We start from the raw sequence: 20,759 nt of genomic DNA, 5'->3' as shown, positions 1-20,759 counted from the left end.
CCACCGCTGTTTCTAAATCACTTTTGGAAACTGAGTCAACATGACTTCCGCCTGTGACCAATGCGCTAAACCAGTTAAAGGCGATGAAGAATCCGTCTCCTGCATGGCTTTTTGCGACAGGATGATTCACCTAAAGTGCGGAAAAGGCTGAATAAGGCTTTTCTGAACATTGTCCACACTAGCCCGAACCTGTTTTGGATGTGCAACGAGTGCGCGAAGCTGATGAAATGTGCTCGGTTCAAAACTGCCGTCTCGTCGTTTGGCAGTGTGATTAATTCTATCACCGAGAGACAGGAAATCGCACACGCTGAGCTTAGGAAGGAAATGGCTAAGCAAGAACAGCAGATCGCTCAGTACGGTGCGATTTGCGGACTGCAGAGAACATTCAACAGAGTTGCATCTGTTTTCGACTTTCATCTCTCCCGTGATGCGCTTCATCGAAAGTTTTCTTCTGTTTTTCGCCGGCAGGAGTAACTGACTGTAAGATATATGTTTTTTATGTTATGACCATGCTTGAATGTATTTTTTTACCATAGTTGATAAGGTTAACATCATTGGGGCCTCATCCAGCCTGTTGATGTAAAACAACAATAAAACAATAAAACAAGATCTGTAAAACGAAATACCGCTTCGAAAATCGAAAATCAGCCATTAAGCATTAAATCGAATGTGACACTTCAGCAGATATCTGTTCCTTCTACAATGCCCAATACAAAATCCACCAAAACCGATTTGACATCCTCCTGCGCTTCCAACCAACATGCTGAGTGCAGTGAGAGATTGAAGTCGCTCCTGGTTTCCCTTCGAAACGTCCTGGAATCTCTAGAGACACTGTGCTCAGAGAATTACTCAACATCGATCATACCAATGTGCACCAAGTCGTCCGATCCGGTTTCCTTTGCAGAAATCAGGCCCCTGCCGAAACGAGTGGAGCAACAACAAAGACGGAAGAGAGGTCAACGATCCGAAGTTATTGCCACTAAACCATTCAAGGAAAAAATGGAACTGAAGGCTAAAAAGCAAGCACAGAAACTGTCAACACATCCAGCAAACGCAAGAAACTTTTCAAGGAAGCACAGTCTGCTAAGAAGAGAGTTAAGATTGAGAAACATTAAAATTGTACCATGCGACTATATGCATAACTGATGTCATTTGAAAGGTCGAACTGTTGCCCCACGACATTCATTTCCCACAAAGTTCGTTTCGAGGGCTTTTATGAAATAATCACCCCTATTCTGTATTTCGTTTCGAACGAAATTCTCATACAAAACATATTTTTTTGTATGAGAATTTCGTTCGAAACGAAATACAGAATAGGGGTGAATATTTTTAACACCGGAATGGTTACTTGAATGAGCCTGCATTTTCTCAGTAGGGAGATTAATAGTTGCTGAATAAAAGCAGCATACTTTCCTTGTTATAATTTTGTTAATAACATATTTAAAAAAAAAAATAAAAGACCACTAAGGTCGAACTTTTACCCCACCTTACAACTTTTTTTAATTCTGCATGAAACGAGACGAAACTTTCACCACTGAAACATGAATACTTTCAAAACAAATCGCAGTCAAAATAATCAAAATTCGACCACTCAAGGCGCTGTTATAGAATAAATAAAGTGTCCGGATTTTGAGTGGAGCAGATATTTATATACCTTACCATAAGAAAAGTTGATTATGAAAAGGTAAAATATTATTTTGTACTAAATCTCATCTTCCTAACCATATAAAATATTTCCCGTCTTCGTCAAACATGTTCAGTTGAGCAAGATTTCTGAAATCACAGTAGTATAGTTCAAAATAGGTAGCGATTCTTCAATTTCTACATTTTTAATCAACATATGAGATGTCCAAACGGTTAGCAAATTTTTACCATCATGAAAGTTTTTTTTTAATTTTTTTTATACAAACATGTAGTAGTAGATGCTTGAGATTTAATCGAACCTACCTAAGGAAATGTTTCTAATAAGCTACTGTTGCTAGAGTAAATGGACACATCTCAAGTCTACTGCACTGCAATTCAATTATAATATCTAACAAAGGCACATATGAATATTCAGATAGATCCACGACCTTCTCTAAATATCAAGTAAGTCATTCTGCTGATTTCAATCAAATTTAAGATAAACCTTCTTTTTTTCAAACAGCACAAGATTCAAATCAATCACAACAGCTCCGGTTCAGCTGTTCCACTCATCGTCTCCATAATCCTAAAACAAAAATAAATATTACTCTCTCATCTTGTGGGTTCTAAACTACTATTAATCAAAGCTCTTTACAGATTCCTGCTTATATTTTTTTTTTTTTTTTTCTATATTCCTAGCTTGAACTCAACTTTTGTTATTTTTGTTTACCTCCAAGCGCTTCATTGTGTCACTATACATTAAACCGTACGTAGAAATCTTTGTTTCGTTCTCTTCTTCGACTTAAGCTAACACTCCAACTGAATCGACTTGCAGTTTCATCTATTCACTATTACTGCTCTAATTGAGAGGCCTTCCGGAGACCGTCATCGTCCTCGGGTGGCATTTCTAATGTGTTCGCTTCTAATCAAGTGTTTCACTTTCCTAATTTGTTACCTGATGAAGTTTCGTTTGCTTTATTCCTTCTCCAATTACGTGCGTGATACGGCTAATAACGCACCAATTCCAATTAAAACCTACAAGAAAGTACACTCCCCCCTCTCTCGGAGAATTACTCGCACGCCAGCTTTCCGTCGAAGCTGCTCAGGGCGATGGCGAACGCCTGGAATGCGCACAGCGGGTAGCGGAAATCCATGGTGAAAATATCGTCCGATGTCCGCCCAAATTGCATCACGATGTATTCCGGATCGGAGTCGTGCACCAGCTGAAAGTTCTTCACCGAGGCCTGCGTGACCCGGCCGTGAAAGTTGAGCACGTACGATTGCGTCTCGTCGTTCCAGATGGGCGTCTTGTTGTGCAGTTCGACGACATTGTCCATGTGCTAGATGACGGGCGGTGGGGGAAAAGAAAGGAACGGAAACGGATTAGAGAGAGGTGCGAAAATGTTACACAGCATAATTAATATCCCTTCCAAGGACATCCAAGGCATCAGCGTAGAATTACTCTGGGGCCTGTGTGGTCATTTATGCATGCGCTAAGAAGAATTTATGGAAATTGGGACAAATTGGTTTTGGTGGCGACGGACGTGGACTGGCGGTGGCGTGATTGCGTGGGTAAGGCTTATAGATGTAAATCCGAGCACAAATTACAACGGTTTCTGCCATTGATGCTTCAAGACAAATAAATTTATCAGTAAGTTGAAAGCGCAGCATATTCAGATAGTATTTTTTAAGATTTAAAACTTTATTTACTTCAAATATTCCCAATTCATTACTAATTGATTTAAACCAGCCAAAACAATCAGGTTGAAATGTCCTGTTAACGTGTCGAATGGTTTATCAATACTTTTATATTCGGAAACAAACGGAAAATTTGCACGTGGTGCATCTCATTAGTCACTTGAAGAATTTTAGAAATTGATTCTCTGGGATATACACATTGACTGCAATACAAATATTTGAAAAAAAGAGTCGTTCACTTTTTCTGGTGCTAATTTTACCGTTTTACATCGTTTCTACATGCTTGAGAGCCATGAGCAGTCAAAAACTCTAAAAATCCCTTTTACAGACTTCAAACAATGAGTACCTGCCACTGAAAAAGATGTCTGCATTTAGTCTAGTAGTGCAACAACTAGACCAAATTGGCACAGCATAAACAATGGCTGGTCGAAAAACTTGTTGAATTATTAGAAGTTTAAAGGGTGTTACGATCAAAATTTGGTCGACATAAACTTGACGTATTTCTTTTAATCGAGTATTTTAAAAACCTTAACACCCCTCCACAAACAAACAGACATAACACTCATAAGTTGTTCATCGAACAAGCATTTTACGGACAATTTGAAAGTATCTCAGTTGGTAGTACTGCCACCTGTGGCGCGCATAGTAAATTCCCTCGCGTTTTATGTTTACACACTGTTCAGCGTACTACCCGCCACAGTTTACTCAACAGATGGCGGTAATATGTCCGAAAATCAACTATCGCCAACGTAATAACACACGATCTAGGAAGCTGTACACTAGAGTGATGCAAAATTTGAAATTTTCACTCCACAATACTTAAACGATTCCAAATCGGATCCTGACTAACCTCTCGAAATTTAAACCCATTTGGTGAGAAACTGAGATGACACAAACCATTTGAAGTTTGTATGGGAGTTATTATGGTAAAACCAAGATTTTTGTTCATGTCTATCTAATAATTCACCATATCGGTCTGCTTCGAATTGTACTTGTAGGAAATTTTCCCAGCTACAACTATGCTGAAGACCACTTTTTGATTAAATGCAAGGATCGAATGTTATCAATGGTTCAATGCGCTGATGTCTTATGATCATGCTCAATCAACTGCTCAGCAGGCAACATTGGTGTTTCTGGGGCGTTGAATAGGACACAAAAATCATGGTTACTATGTCACACTGCAAAATACAGTGTTGCCTACAGAGCAGCTGCTTGATCATGTCATAAGTTTACCAATCTCTTAAATAATTAATAACTTTTTCCTGTCTAGTTTTACATAGAAACGATCTTCAGCAAAGTTGTAGCTGAGAAAATATTCTATAAGAATGGCTATCGAACTGTTTCGCAGCTCAATATGGAAAAAGAATAGAAGGCAATGAACATAAAGTTGAGATTTTCCATAGTAATTTACATGTAAACTTCAAATGGCTTGTGCGAAGTCTATTTCTAATCAAATGAGTAGTAACTTTGGGAGGCTAATCAGGACCCGATTTGAAACCATTTAAGCACTGTGGAGCGAAAAAGTCAATATTTGCATCAGTCTACTGTACACGACGATGCTTTTTTCTTACCGTGTAGGTTCACCACCAAGCCACCGACAAACCTACATGACACTTAAACTTAACTCTTGATCGAGAATTCATAACGGCCGATTCAAATGTACAGCGATCCTATCTGTCAAAACCATAGAAATGTCCGAAATAGATTAGACACAAACCAACTCATAAATTTTCTACGCGTGTTCGTGGCTAGGATAGATATTTTCTGCGAACACGGCGGCAGATGTCAGTTTTGTGCTTGGATCAGAAATTTCTTTGTATAATCATTCATGTCGGTGTGTCGGTAACCAAGCAACCTGAAAAACGACGAGGTTCGAACCCGAATTTTTTTTCGAGGTTGATGAACCTTTCACTCATACATTCAAAACTTATGGTATGGGTAAAAGCTAAGACAACAAATCAAGAAGACTGGCAACTCTTCAATTTTCTCATACGAACGCTATGAGACAGGTACAATCGCGTTATCTGCCGCTTAAAGGTAAATGCTTCAAACGAATTTGATAGCAAAGATTACATTCTCAGAAGAAAGGTTTGTGTATTTGCTCATTTTTCTAAGCGTTGCTTCCACCTTCACTCAAGCGCAGCACTATTGTATCTGTCTCTTGGATTTTGGCAAAGTTGCCAGTCTTCTTGATATGATGTCTTTGGTAAAAGTCAAAAAGGTAAACAACAAAAAATCAGTCAGACAGAAAATATTGAATTGTTATCAATTTTTACCTTGCGATGGTATTCAGGTCTTTTTTGGCCCAAATGCGCTATTCAAATGACTGTATCTCTGAAGCCAAAAGTTCGATGATCTTGAAATTTGATGACTTTTTACAAACTTCTGGTAAAGTTTCAAGAGTTTTTGAGCACTTACAGTGTCGCAATCCTTGCGATTTTTTTTGACGTAGAACTACGTCTTTGATTTCTATATGGGGGTACACTTTGTGAAAACCGAAAATGGAACATGTTACAAATTAAGAAAGATTTTGTACGGTAATAACTCAGCTGCCCCTAGTCCAATTTCAATAATTTTATCACCAATCGATCAGAAATATGGCTACGCATCGATAACAATGCTTCCGAATGTTGATTTTCAACAAGAAACTATTGAAAAACTGGTGAATATACAGCATTGTCCAAAAGCGTCGAATTAACTAACAAATCCACCAATTACCTACATGCATATGCTGCTTCCCCAGCACAGTCGTCAGAGAGTAGTAAGTAGACGAAACAAGTAGAAGTGGCATTCGCCTCCGATCCTCGGGCGCGTGCGAATAGGGAGGATGGAATTGCGTAATATTTTGCACACTCATCGCCATACTCAGAACCACACGCTCCTAACGACCACACCACTGTGTGGTGGTGTTCGGTCGTCGAAATTAGTAGCAGCAGAAGCAGCAGTAGCAGCAACAATCAATACGAAACTAACGATTTTAAATTGGCTCACTACTTGACTAGTCTATTGGTCCCAAGCAAACGATTAACGTATCCCATTCTAGTCGAAATTCTACTACTACACAATGTTTGTTTTAATTCGCTATGAAAGTTTGACAGATAAAATGAGGGGTTAGTGGATTTTCCTATGTTTTGAGGGGTGAATCGATTAGCTTGGGACCGAAGAGAGTACCAGAGCTGAGCCAATAAGTTGAGCACGTTATTTCGGGAGCTTCTAGTCTTAGAGTTACCCCTATGGTAGCAGTGCTTTTGGCGTGTGGCGTTGAAAATTGTTCTCCAGTAACAACGAAAGACTGCCTGCAAGCAGCGAGCTGCAGAGCCCACATAAGCAACCATCAAAGGAGGAAGAAGCTGCACCGCTATGCTATGGATCGGAATCAGTAGTTCTTCGTGAGTCGCTGCGGGTCGGTCATCTATGCCAAGCGGGTCACCCTCGCTCCAAACGACATACAGCTCGACAGCCTCATCCGCGTTGAACACCCAACTCAGAATTACTCAACCATCACTACAAAACGTTCCTTTTCAGGGCCACCAAAAGTTTGTTAAGAGTATTATTTGGACATTTGTCAAGGTCATCTTCCCGCAAGCAGCTACACACAAACAACAAAAATTGTATCAATAAAAACAATGCATTTTCATATTGAAAGGTTACCAAAATTCGTAGTATTAACTGCGAAAATATTCAAAATGAAAATAAAATGTTTTGTTTGAATGTGTTTTTTTCACTTTTGACTTGTAATTTTAAAAGTGCATTTTTAAAAGGAAAGTTGTTCAACTGTCAATATACCTTTTCACATCGATTTGTTTACTAGCAGCACTGAAGTTTCAGTAGCCGTTTACTTCGCGCCAAAATGTATTGCGTTCATTTTTGCAGCAGCAGAACCGTCTCGGATATTGAGTGAGTAATTAATTTTAGAAATGTCGAAAAACGCTTCTTCAACAGGTTCACATTTATTAAAAAATTACTTTTTTCACAGCCCCATTGATTCGTCTATGCTCCAGTCAATTTTTGAAACAGCCAACACCGATATTGACATCGAGAACCTCATGTTTTGCTTCCGCCTACAGACATTTTATTTTATTCATCATCCTGCCTGGCCTCAAAAACGGATGGCGATCAGCCGGGAGTAGTGTGGATACTTTAATATTGTATTCAACAAGCGATCGCATTAGGTATTCTGTTGGGAAGTTTCAAAACATTAGCGCTTTCCCTGAACTCGTGCAAGAGTGAGTGAGGTTTTTTGTCTTGATTTGAGATGCTGAAAATTGATTTTGGTGTTTTTCGTTTTAGGCATGTCTTCATGGGTTTGTTCGCGTGAGGTCACTTTCTGCGCTAATAACGTCGCTGATGGATAACGGAAGTAGGAGACTCTTATCAACCCATACTTATGCCGTGCTGGACATCGATGGAATTAAACTTCAACTGAAGAATCCCTGAACTCATCTTGGCTGGCGGGGCAGCTGGCAGCTGTTCTGAGCTGAATGTGGTAACTATTTCCTGGAATCCGAACCTATTCGACTACACATACATCATTCATCAGCTGTGGCGTGGAGCCTACGTAAGACGCTTATACCAACCGGTGAACACTCGTGTTTATTTCAGTTACCGTGGGGACGTAATTTGTGATTAGCCTCGGTCCCTTTCAAATTGTATTATTATTTATGTACGGTCCTTATATTTTAAATGACGTTTCACATTCATCTAGTGGTGGCCGATTTTCATTCGAATAATCGATTAATCGATTAACGAACCGAAAAGTAAAATCGACAGTGAGCATGCATAAGGGCGAATACGCGATGATCGATTCTCTTCATCGATATTCTCTTTGCATTGCTACAGCTAAGCGAAAAAAAATTCTATAATTTGTTCAATGCAGAGTAGTAACAGGTTGTATTGTCTATCAAAAGCAACAGCAAACGCAGCGAGAAACGTTAAATCTAGCGAGTTATTAACAAAAGAGAAAATTGACGAAGAGAATCGATCATCGCGTATACGCCCTTAAGCATGCTCATTGTCGAAATATTTGTTATCGGTTATATCATGCCGATATAAGCATTAACATCTCCAGAGGATCATCACCGATCGTTTCAAACATGTGCACTCTCATTGGTGGATAAATGGCAGTACAGTGAACAAAAAAATAATCGATTAGTTGTTAATCGAGTAATTAAAAGATGGGACATCTCTGATTTTGGTGTGATTGTTTTGATAAAAATGAGCGCAAAATTTCATCTCTACCGAGGGGGCAGCAAAATCACAAAATTACCTTGAATACGGGGGGTATTCATTGGATGAAAGGGACCGTGAAAGAGGACACTAAAATAGAAAGTTTTTCTTCCGACAGTTTCATCTTAGTATTCATCTTTGCTTATACGCGAGCCGGCACCTAACTGACATAATAAATATATTTTTGTGTTTGTAGATTTTTATTTATCAAATAAAGAAAATATTTGGATTTAATATTTATTAGAATGGAATACTAAAAATGATTTTATAATCTTCAAAATACGTATATTTAAATTGAAAATGCTTTTTGTGTAAATCAAAACAGTACATATAATTTCAAATTTACCACATTTTCATGTCAAAAATTTGTTTTGAATTGAAAGAACCCACTTTTAATTTCAATACACCGTGCTTTTCATTTGACAGTAGTACAATTCATCTTAAAAGTTTTAGCTTTTAAAAGTAGTGAACGGAAAACTTTTAATTAGACAATTGGTTGACTTTAGTTTTGAAAGCTAACCGCTTTCTACCAAAAAGAACCAACGCAAACTTTTAATTTTACTAATGGTTTTTTTAATTTTATCAACGATTATTTTTTGTATGTAGCTATCAAGGCTCAACCTGGTCTCTATAGAAGGTGTGGAGTTGTAGGCCCGAATGTATTGGTGAGATTAATCACCGTCCGACCATTTTCCAGAACACGCTGGTAGGATGTGTTAAAAATCCATATAGAATTTGAGAGAAGTGGGAATAATTCGCTCTGGGTGTATATTCAGTCCCCAGAAAGCCAAAAAATCAAATTTGTGAGAAAATTAGCTCTCACGAGTTCAAGCTCTCGAAGTCCCTCCTTTTGTACATATTCTGCACAAACGATACTTTCCGCCCCGCCCCATTTATATAATTCGGAAGGAAATCTTAAGAGGGGTGAATTTAATACACTTTAATACCAAAATGCACAAAACTTAAAGATTCATAAATAACAAAAAAAAAATCAAAATACACCTTTTAAAGTCGGGTAGATGAATCAAAAATACTCAAGTTGACAGTCCCTTGGATTCTCTTCATCAACTTTCTCTTTGAAATAATTACTCGCCGATTTCTACAAAAGCATGAAGTTATATATGCCGCACGAAGGGTTTTGGTTGTTGTTGAGAATTGGCCAGTTCCCTGGAGGCACCGCAACATTTCCGGGGCAGCAAAACATACCCAAGATGGTCAATTTGACCGTAGTTTCTCAATAAGACCATTACCAGCCAACTTTAGAAAAACTGTGAAGTTTTATAGGGGAAATGGCTCTAATGTTGGCCTATGGATCTAAGGTTGGGCCCATCGCTAAAAATATGCTATCTATCAATTTTATCTAGATGAACGCGTCATTGGGACGGTAGTAATGGATATTTTTGGCCGATATTAAAAATTTAATCCATTGCTGAATTTATGTACACTGATAGGCAAAATAAAGTGCCCACCCCATCATTTTTGAAATTTCTCTCATTTATTTGGTTCAAATTCAAATAAACACACCGTAGTCTGTTTCGATGTCTTACCTTTATTATTCTTTTAAAGTTACACCTATGGAATACTGAAAATATAAAGTTTTACTTGAAGTAAAAGAAAATCAATTTGGATTGAAAAAGAAAACAGTGACAAAAAAAAGTGCCCACTTCAAAAATCGGTATGTTTTCGATAAGTTTCCATCGGAAAACCCCTCGATTGTTTTTGTTTTGAAAGTTTGACATGTATTGAAGCAAACGGGTGGAACTGGTGCATTTGTACACGTGATCGCATTTGAATCAGTTGAAAAAAATGGAGGACGTAGTGATTTCGAAAGCAATTCTCGTATCCGAAAATTGGTTGTTCGTGATGTGCAAAACGGTGAATCGCACCGGTCTGTCGCTAGGAAGTACAATATCAGCAAAACAGCGGTCGGGAAAATTCTGCAGAAAATGAAATCGTTCGGATCAGTGGTGGATCGCCCTGGCAGAGGCAGGATGCGCAAAACGGATGCGAGAACGGACACCAAGATCATGCGTGAAGTGAAGAAGAACCCGAAGGTAACTGTCCGCGAGATCCAGGAGGCTCTTCAGCTAACAGTTTCCAGTCGAACTGTTCGTCGCCGTCTCGTAGCACAGGGGTTGAACAGCAAAGTTGCTCGGAAGCGCCCATTTATCAGCAAGGCAAACAAAGTCAAACGGCTTAAGTTTGCTAAGGAGCATGCTGATAAGCCCCTAGAGTTCTGGAAAACGGTTCTCTGGACGGACGAATCAAAATTCGAACTGTTCAACCGGAAGCGACGGGTTCGTGTGTGGTGTAGATCGGGTGAGGAGCTTCAGGAGCGCCACATACAAGGCACGGTGAAGCATGGAGGAGGAAATGTGATGGTCTGGGGGTGCTTTTCGTGGGGTGGAGTGGGAAGCCTGGTGAAAATCGACGGGATAATGACGGCAGATTCCTACATCGACATCCTGCGGGAAAATCTGGAAGTTTCGCTGATCCAGACGGGCCTTGAGGAGAAATTCGTATTCCAGCAGGACAACGATCCGAAGCATACTGCCAAGAAGACTAAGTCTTTCTTCCGGTCATGTCGAATTAAACCACTGGAATGGCCTCCACAAAGCCCGGACCTCAACCCCATCGAGAATTTGTGGGCGATTCTCGATGCCAGGGTTGACAAAACTGGTGTTACCAATAAAAATAACTATTTTGAAGCCCTGGAGCGCGCCTGGGAAGAACTAGATCCACAGCACCTGAAGAATCTAGTGGAGAGCATGCCGAAGCGCCTGCAGCTGGTCCTGAAGGCCAAAGGAGGACACATTAACTATTAGGCTGGTATTCTTTTACTTTATTTTATGTTTTCTGGAGTTAAAATGCAGTGGGCACTTTTTTTTGTCACTGTTCTTTTTTACACCCATTTTGATTTTTTTTTCTTCGAGTCAGTCTCTTCTTTTTATCTGGTATTCTATAAGTGAAACTTAAAAAGAATATAAAGAATAAGATATAAAAAATACTACAGTGTATTTACTTTAATTTGAACCAAATAAATGAGAGAAATTCAAAAAATGATGGGGTGGGCACTTTATTTTGCCTATCAGTGTATGGGACAAGGGGTAGGTCACTCCGCACACCAATATTGGGTCATCTTTTTTTTAGTGTGCCGATTGTGCCGGACATACCAATCCCGGCAAACCGGTATTGCTGACATCTAGAATGTTTTGTTTTGAAATCACAAGGATAAATCTGTCTAGCGGCATTACGGATTTAAATCTCTAAGTGAACCGAGAAGTGAACTGCTGGTCTGAGTTTCTCTGATATATTTAATCAGAAGATGTTCCTGAATATACAGCCAAACAGCACGTAATGTTGTGAACAACTTCAGTGACCAGCAGTGCTCCTATTTTATTTACAACAATCAAATGCCTACGAGATTGTGCCGAAGGTGTGCCGATGGATGTGCCGATGGATGTGCCGATGGATGTGCCCAAGCTGTGCCGAATTTAATCATGACACAATGTGCTAAGTGACTTACCCCTTGTTATGGGCCCAAATTAGGGGCATTTAGGCCGACATTACAACCATTTCCCCTATGTCCGCATGGCGGGATTTGGTTCCTGTGGAGAATTTGACACTTCCCTAGGGACACCAAAACATGCCCGGGTTGGCTAGTGTGACCATGGACTGCCAATAAGGCCATTACCGTCCGAGTTTTGCAAAATCATTAAATTTGATATGTTGCACCACCGTTCATCATAAACTAAGGACACGGGATATACTAAAGGCTGACTAAAAAGACCTGCAATTCGTTATTCAATAAGTTTAAAAAGTCCATTAATGGTTGTTTTACAGTACTATTACCAAAACCTCAAATTTACAGCATAAGATTACATTTCTCCAGTTCGAACGTAATCTCGAACCTTCCCCTTGATGAAGCCCATCAGCGCCCACACAGTGGAAACGGACACGGAATCAGCGCATTTCTTCCATTTTGCCCGCATTTGCTGGATTTCCTTGACTGCCCCGCCGCTTCGTCGAAATTGCCCAGTATTTCTCAATTGGTCGAAATTCCGGGAAATTCGGAGACAAAGGCGATCTTGTTGGCAGCATACCACTCCATAATCATCTTGGAGTAGTGACAGCTGACCAAATCGGGCCAAAAGTTAACTTTGTCCCTATGCTTGCGGATGAACGGCAATACACGGTTTTTCAGACATTTTTCGATGTAAACTTGGGATGTCATCGTCGAGGATGTGACGAATGGTTTCGTTTTCAGGCCACAACTGCAAATCGCTTGCCAAATAATGGCCGTCTTCGAGAACTTGTCGGCAAACATGAACTTGAATCTTCCCGGCACATCTCCACGTCCAGTCGCGATGTAAAACTTTTGACCGGGAAGCTGCTTAAAATCGAGATTGACGTATGTTTCGTCATCGATCAAAGTGCAGCCCTTGTGTTTCGTCAAAACACGGTTGTACAAGAGCCTTGCATGCTTTTTGGCCACGCAATTCTGCTGCGTGTGGGGATTCGGATGTTTACTGGCTTTGTATGACTTGTATGCTTCCCTGGCAAGGATGTTCCGCGCCGTTTGAAAGCTGGCCACATCTCGGATCGAAAGACCGGGGCTGGCTTCAACGTACCTCAAAACCTTGCTGCGCAACTGACGATCCCTGGTTCCAGTTTTTTCGTATGTCCACTGATTCCTTTCCACATTCAGGGTTTTCTTGTAGGTTTGGAACAATCGACAAACTGTTGTTTTCGACATCTTCAGCACTTTAGCCAGCTTCGAACCGGACCACTCCGGATTTTAGAGGTGTTTGTGCACAATATTTTTTTCTTCTTTCGAGTTCCGTTTGACGTTATTTCTGAACGCGATCGACTACTTTGATCAAACTTTCACCAGTTGTTCTCTATAGAAGCGTCTGTAAACAAACCATTGTCAAAGATTTTCGATTCCTAGCAGTTGAGGCGTACTAGCGACGCCCGAGGGCGTACCAATTTACTTTAATTCAGCCTTTACAATAGATCAAATTACTGGTCGCAGTAGGGTTTTAAGTCCCAAACAGAGGGAAAAAAACAAGGCCGATCACCCACTCCCCTAAAATGCTACGGCATTTATGCATGGTCCATTTTGGAAAAATATCAATCGATCGTCTATCGTCAATCTGTTGTTCAATTGTTTTAATCAAATTCTCGTAATTTTTCAGTTGTTTGTTTGTCCCATAGTATGCTCAAAACGTCTATTTAATGTCAAATATATAAGATTTGGAATCAAAGTTATGCAAATGTTGTTAATAAGAAGAAAATCGTCTTAAAGAAAAAAATTGAGTGCACACAATATATCAAATTAATTTTTCGCAATCAATCGGCTGCAAAAAAAACATTACCGACACTCCCTTTCAAGTCTGAAAATAAGAAACTACTTCAGTCAACAGTAACCCAATATATCACCAATTCGCATTTCACAAAATAAAAGTTGCCCTCTTCACATTTCACAGCCATGGCAACGGGCCAAGCTCAATTTATCGCCCACTTACCCCCGAAAAGTATCCACTTGAACCGTATCGTCGTATCACAGATTGATTTCCATCGAAAAGCACCATTGAGCCAATTAGCTATGGATGCTGGCACAGACCATACGTTCTCCAGATGCTTTTTGGTCACGAAAACTTGACTTCTTCATCATGCAGCACCAGAATCGTCTATCACGGGGCGGAGGGACTGTTTTATCCTTAACATGACTGGTTTGCCTTATTCTATTTCCCTAGGTGACCCATCCGCGGCACATCATGTTAACTAGGTTTGCGTGTGACACTGACGACCAGTTTGGTTGAGCACACGTGTGAGAACATGAACTTGACACTTTGCTAACCCCATCTCAGACATAGACGAAGGTAAACTATAGCGTGCGTCATTCCACGGACATGTGATCGGGTGTCGGTGTTGCCTGGAATTGGGAATTTATTGTGAACAATGTGGAACCTAATTGAATAAGCAATCAGGCAACACTGAACCAAAGCGGTAGCAAGTTTCTCCGAAGAAATCAAGTCAGTCATTAAAGTAAAGCCCGCCGAGAGTTGAGGAAAAATCTTCTCGCTCCATCCATCCCAGTCAGTTGGTGTGCGATAAAAACGTATCGTTAAGTTACATCCCCAACTCCAACGAAAAGCACTTACTAGAAGAGCGGATGTCCTCGTACTTCGATACTCGTTCGTACTTCGTATGGTGAAAGCAAACACGCATAAGTAATAAATTTCCTTCCGCCATGCCACTCTGCCACCATCAAAAGTGCTGTGAACTTTGTCCAAGAGCACGTGCGCTGCCCATTTTCAGCATTGTAATATATGCGGCACTCTGCTCCCCCACTCACCTTTGACTTCCAGCTGTCCAGTAGGCCCTGCTGGCTATCGGCTGAACTGATTTTTACCCTCTGGTCGTCCTCGGTCATGCCCGGCAGTAGCACCGTCATATTCCTCGGTCCCTTGAAACCTAAAATGTTGGTGTCCTACGACGGAGCGGATATACAGTGAACAAACATCATTAACGCCACATTCTCAATGGATAGTAAAAAAAATCATAAATCTTTGTCAAAGATGTCGCCCTGCGTCTATACTTACGTATATCACCACCGCCAGGTCTAGCCTCGGATTACCCTGGTCTTCCTTCTTGCCATTGTCGTACACGAAGAAGGTCGTTCCGAACACATTCGACCGGAGCTTCCCCACAAACCCGTCGGCCTGTCGGGACAAATCGGTTGGATCACAGCTAATGACGTAGTTTGACGTTTTACTCTTTTTGCGCTTTCGGCCTGTCAATTTTAAAGTTTTTCGATTATAATTGAAAATATTTGAAATTTTTTCAGTTCCAAAACAAACCCGCTAAGCAAAACACCCTCTTCCCGTAGTCCCGTTCCAGATGCAGATAGTAGATCGGAAACAGCCCCCGGTCCATCCCTTTCCGGTCTCTGGTTATCCTACATTTGTACAGCACTCCCTGTGGAGCCGGTTGCGTCACCCACTGTTCCAGCGGTCCAATCACGTCCCCCTCGGTGTCGTTATGGCCACTGGCTTGCGGCGAGGAATGTTCCACGCTCTTGCCGCTACTGCTGTCGTGATGGCTTCCACCGTTGTTGTTCATCAGGGCAGGTGAAATCGGAGCCGAATGCGTCAGGTGGTCCGCACTGTGCCTCGAGTCGAAGCTGTTCGACGACGGAAGAATGTCCACCGGGGTGCTTTCCTCGTCTTCGCTGTCCTGTGACGAGGGGGTGAGTTTCTCCAGCGGACCTGGATGGGGGAATGGGAAACTCATGAGTTTGGGTTTGGAATTAATTACGTCGATTACACACTTTGTACAGGAATGTACTCATACATTTACTTGATTAAATATGTCCATCAAGAGTTATTTGGGGTGCATAGAACCATATGGAAATAATTCCCCACAGTGCGCAGTGATTCTGAGAAAATACGATCAAAACCCATTTCTCACCTTTTCCGATGTTTTAGAGTTTGTGTGTCTTCGAAAAAGCTTCTTGAAATATTAGTCTGCGTCTTTAAAACATGCATATAAATGTTTATTAAGGTGGTATTACACTTATAAAAGCGGACTTTTTCCATCGCAAATTTGTCATGAATCTGACACTAAGTTTCTTTATCAGAAGGCCGTTCGCAATGCTGAGTTTCAAAATTAATCATGTTTTGTTGTTTTTGACATCATCCACATCCAGAGGGCCAGTCACTTTCGAATGTATGGGAATGGTAGGAAACCATTTGGAAATGCATGAAAATTTTCAGTTTTTATTCATTATCGCCTTTATGGGCAGTTTTAGATGCACAAAAATTGCACGAGTACATTACTATGGTGATAAGGTAAACACTCGTTTATTTGTTTCCCTCTGTGAAAGCATGTTTAGTCACAAATCGTGGATTTTCTGATATTCTCCATACTGCAAAAATGATTTTCCTACCACTGAAGGGGCGACATCTTTCGGATCTTCAGTATAGCTACTACTCAAATCATATAATTAATTGTTTCGAACTACTCGACAGTTCTAAAGCTTAAAACTGTCAAAAATGAAACTGCAACACGATCAGCGTAATGCACAGTTATAAAACGTGATTGGTATTCGTTCCTTCTTATTTAGCATGAACCTGGTTTTAGCACGAATCTGATTAACTGATGGCTTTTGGAATAATTTCTGTTCATTTTATAAGGTGGACGCCTTTATTTCAATATACGAAGCTCAATTTTACTTAATTTTGTCTTATCTTCGATTAGCGTGTAGTTCAATAAACAAACCCTTGGCTGTGGCAGTTGAATTCAGCGCCTGTTTTGTATTATGTCGTTTTCGTTTTTGCGTTGTAGCACTGGTGTAGTGTAAGCAGGAATAAGTACGAGTCTTTGACAGCTCAACATCATTTGTTTGTGAACAAAGGTGCATCCTATATCTACACCCTAAAATATTTCGGTGTACGGCAGTGTAGTACCGGGGTAGCTACACCGCAAAAACGAAAACGACATTAGAAAAATGTCACGTATTGATTTGGAAACCATACGTTAGATTTTGCACAAATGGTGCACAGAACGGCTCTCGTACAGAAAAATAGCTAGTATTGCGAAATGTTCCAAGTCAGCAGTGTTCAAAATCATCAAGAAGTTTGGAGAAGAGTTCACTATTATGGTACAAACGAAGTGACAGACGACTAACTGGCGAAGAAATCCATTAAAATAATGTGGTTCACTGTATTAGAATTTTCTTGGAAGCTTGTGCCATCATCCACCAGATGGGTTAGTTTTTTTGTTTTGATTTGAACAAAGTTGATTTTGTGTACAATGATTCTTTGACAGTGTGCAAAGAGTGCGTATCATTTTGTCATTTTTTTATGCATTTCAGTTTTGAGTAGTGTGAAAGAGATAGAACCAAAACATTCTTATACATTTGGTGAAAATGCTAGTACAATCCAGTAGTAGTGTTGCCATGTGGTACATTCCAGTAGTAGTGGTGTTGCCATGTGGTACACTGAAAAATTGAAATAGCAGGTTAGTCAGCAAAGTTTTCGAGCCGCTCCGTCTGTCACTTCGTTTGTGATTATGGGTTTGCCAAAAACTAGACGCAGACAAGGACCATCGGATCCAGATTTGGAGAGAAGAGGTGTACAGCTCCTTCTATGACAGCATTCCTACTCCGTTCGGGAAATTGCGTAAAAACTAGAGGTCAGTTTAGAATATCAAGAGGAACAACAACATTCGAATCTACCGGAAGCAGAAAGCGCCGAAGAGAACAGAATAACAACAAATTCGCGCAAATGATAACAGCTTAATAGCGTAACAGCTTTTGTAAACAATGACTCCTATCAATGATTTCTAGGAACTCAAGGCAAGCCAACGCAGACGAATACAACCATCGGATAGGGAAGTCTTTCCCTACCCGATAAGGATCATCGATAGAAGTCATTGTTTACAAAAGCTGTTAGGCCCTAATTCCAGCTCTATCTAGAGATGTGACGGCAGCAGAGTTGCGACCTTTTAAAATCACGATCGGGGTACGTGAAATGCTGGTGTTTATTACTCTACATATACAGTTTTGTTGTACCTGATGAACGTTACTAAAATTCTATTTTTGTGAATTCTTTGAGGCAACATAATTTTATTATCAAAAGCAAGTGTCGACCTTTTAAAATCAGTCCTTATCATAAGCGAATATCTGACAGACGGGATTTAAATTATTGGACAGTAGAAGGTCATCAAAATAATTGAGAGAAATAACGAGAAGACATTATTTGAATTGTCGAACAGTTTGGGATCTTCAGAATAGTACGTATTCAACCAGATGTCTTCAGAATAGTTCCTGAGTACCTGAAAAAATATGCTGAGAACTTTATACAGATCTCTGATTACCTTAAGATTTATGAAATAAATTCTAAGTAGCTTGGTATGGAAAATATCTTAGGGATGTTATTAGATTATTTATGGAGATCGCTGATTATCTGATTTTCTTTGAAACAATTTGTGAGTAACCTAGTATCGTAGGTTAATATAGGAGAGACGTGATTTAAATTGTTGGACAGCTGAAGATCTTCAGAGTAATACTTGATCAACCGGAAGACTTGAAAAAATATCATGAGAAGTTTTTGGAGATCTCTCATCAATTGAAGGTCTTTGGAATATATGATGCGTCACCTGATATCATGAGATAATATCTGGGATATATGTAAACCCCCATCAGCCACGAAACACATCCAAGCTGCTCCAACTAGAGAGATCTCAGCAGAGAAAAAAATGACTGTACACAGTTCGGAATACGCAGCGCCAACCCCTCACCGGCCGAATCAACTCGCGATCAACGCCGAAATCAGAACCGACAACTCCAGCGACCAAAAATAAACGCATCTAATACCGGCCATGGCACACTTCGATTGCATTTCTGAAACACAACCTCAACGCACAAAAACGACGACGGTAACATTCGATAAGCACCTTTCGTCCGGGAGGCAGAACGCCAGTAGGGTAAACGCTCCTATAGTTGCGATACGTTAGAAGCGTTAGGTTCCTATAGTTGTGTATGGAGACTCCGTACACAACTATAGGAGCCTAACGCTACTAACGTACCGACACGAGCTGAACTGCTAACGTTGATAGCCAAACGCGAACTTTATGGACACTATCCGTTCTTGAGCTAAAACGCAGTGTATTTCAATAGGAATTCCGGATAACCCCAGGAGAGCTCAGTGCTAAAATTTACCTGTCATCTTGAACAATAGCTCCGGGCAATGTCATTGTTGTTAGCTGCAGATCCTTCTTGAATTGAGCAAAGTGTTCCTCCCGTCAGTGCCAAATACTGAGATAAACAGAAACAAATGGTGCCACACGCCCCAATTTTTTCAGGAAATTGATCCACCCGGTCGGTGATTGTATCGGTTGACTCAGACACATTCATTCCGTAACACATTCTAATATCCCGGAAAGAATTATACAATCCAGCAAATTCCTCAACAGCACCACAGGCACCAAATCCGGAATAACTTCAAGATCAGTTTTCAGTTGCTTATGAAATTACTGTTGAAAATATTTCAATCGGTTTCAGCCCACCGATGATGACAGATTTCAACACAAAAATCATGTTGCTATGTATATTTGATGTTGGTCAACGCGAGTTGCTCGGAAATTCTCAGGGTTACTCAAAATTAACTCTGATTTTACTCATGACCAAAAGCTGTCTCGCCCCTTATATTCTGGAGGGAAAAGCGGATGGAAATGGACCGAATCCTTCAAGAACAGCGGATCAAAATGGAGAACGAGCTTCGGGCCAAAGAATTAATCATTTTGTTCGACCTTTTTCCACAGAGATGGCGCTGTTCCGCTGGTAGGAAGTGATAAAAATCCCCATATAGAAATTGAGAGAAGTGCGAATAATTCGCTTCCGGTGCATATTCAGGTCAAAAAAAAAAGCGAACGACAACCTAAAAAAATTAGTCAGGGGCTTTGTCGTTCAGTTTTTCCCGGAAATTAATGCTAAACAAGCTACAATTAAATAAAAATGATTTTTCCCCATACAGTTTTTCCTGCTTTACTACCAGTCCCAGAGAGCCAAAAAATTTAAATTTGAGAGAGAAATTCTCTCTCACGAGCTCAATCTCTCAACATGCCATGTATTTTGTTGACACTCGATTTGTGATTTCCCTTTCACAGATTACAAAATAGAGTACCTGACACTACAAAACATGTCTGGTACCTCTATATATGCATTTGCTTTAACATTTGAAGACCCTCCTTTTTTACATATTCTGCGCAAAAGATACTTTATGCCCCGCCCCATACATAAAATTTGGCGGGAAATTCTGTGAGGGGTGAGCTATTTTGTGTGCAGAATGTGTAAAAAAAGGAGAGACTTCGAATAATAATCTAAAGCTCAACCAACAGTTGGCTGCTGCCCAGTCAGCTGCCGCTGCAGTACCCAGTCAAGCCTCCGGCCCATCGACGGATCCCCCTGCTCCGGGATTGGCCGGTACAACCGGTGAAGCTACAGACGATTCTCCGCTGTCAACGGATGAGATCGTCACACTGTTGGCCCAGGCCATCATCATCAAGCGCACCTGCGCAACAAGAACACAACAGCTCCAAGCTATCATCTCCTTCGTCGCTAATTATGGACCGTGAACCCATAAAGATCGCCAACTGGAACGCTCGCTCCGTAGGGGCGAAAAACATTGAGCTTGCAGACTTCC

General features: G+C 40.5%; 1 protein-coding gene across 1 annotated transcript in view; it reads right to left on the bottom strand.

Annotated features, from left to right (window-relative positions):
- Positions 1–1,403: 1,403 nt before the first annotated feature.
- The window catches only part of ktub (Tub domain-containing protein ktub), a 116,853-nt gene continuing 97,497 nt past the window's right edge, over positions 1,404–20,759 (bottom strand). The window contains exons 3-6 of the mRNA XM_065217553.1: positions 15,414–15,821; positions 15,156–15,346; positions 14,909–15,043; positions 1,404–2,963 (exon numbers count right to left, since the gene is read on the bottom strand). Of these exons, the coding sequence (XP_065073625.1) occupies positions 2,694–2,963; positions 14,909–15,043; positions 15,156–15,346; positions 15,414–15,821 (1,004 nt within the window). The 3' untranslated portion in view covers positions 1,404–2,693. The remainder of the gene's footprint in view (positions 2,964–14,908; positions 15,044–15,155; positions 15,347–15,413; positions 15,822–20,759) is intronic.

Source organism: Ochlerotatus camptorhynchus, unplaced genomic scaffold, assembly GCF_037179485.1.
Source record: "Ochlerotatus camptorhynchus isolate MF236.1 unplaced genomic scaffold, CSIRO-AGI_Acam_v1.1 ptg000077l, whole genome shotgun sequence".
In the NCBI taxonomy this organism is placed as follows: domain Eukaryota; kingdom Metazoa; phylum Arthropoda; class Insecta; order Diptera; family Culicidae; genus Ochlerotatus; species Ochlerotatus camptorhynchus.
This window is presented reverse-complemented; position numbering and strand designations above follow the sequence as displayed.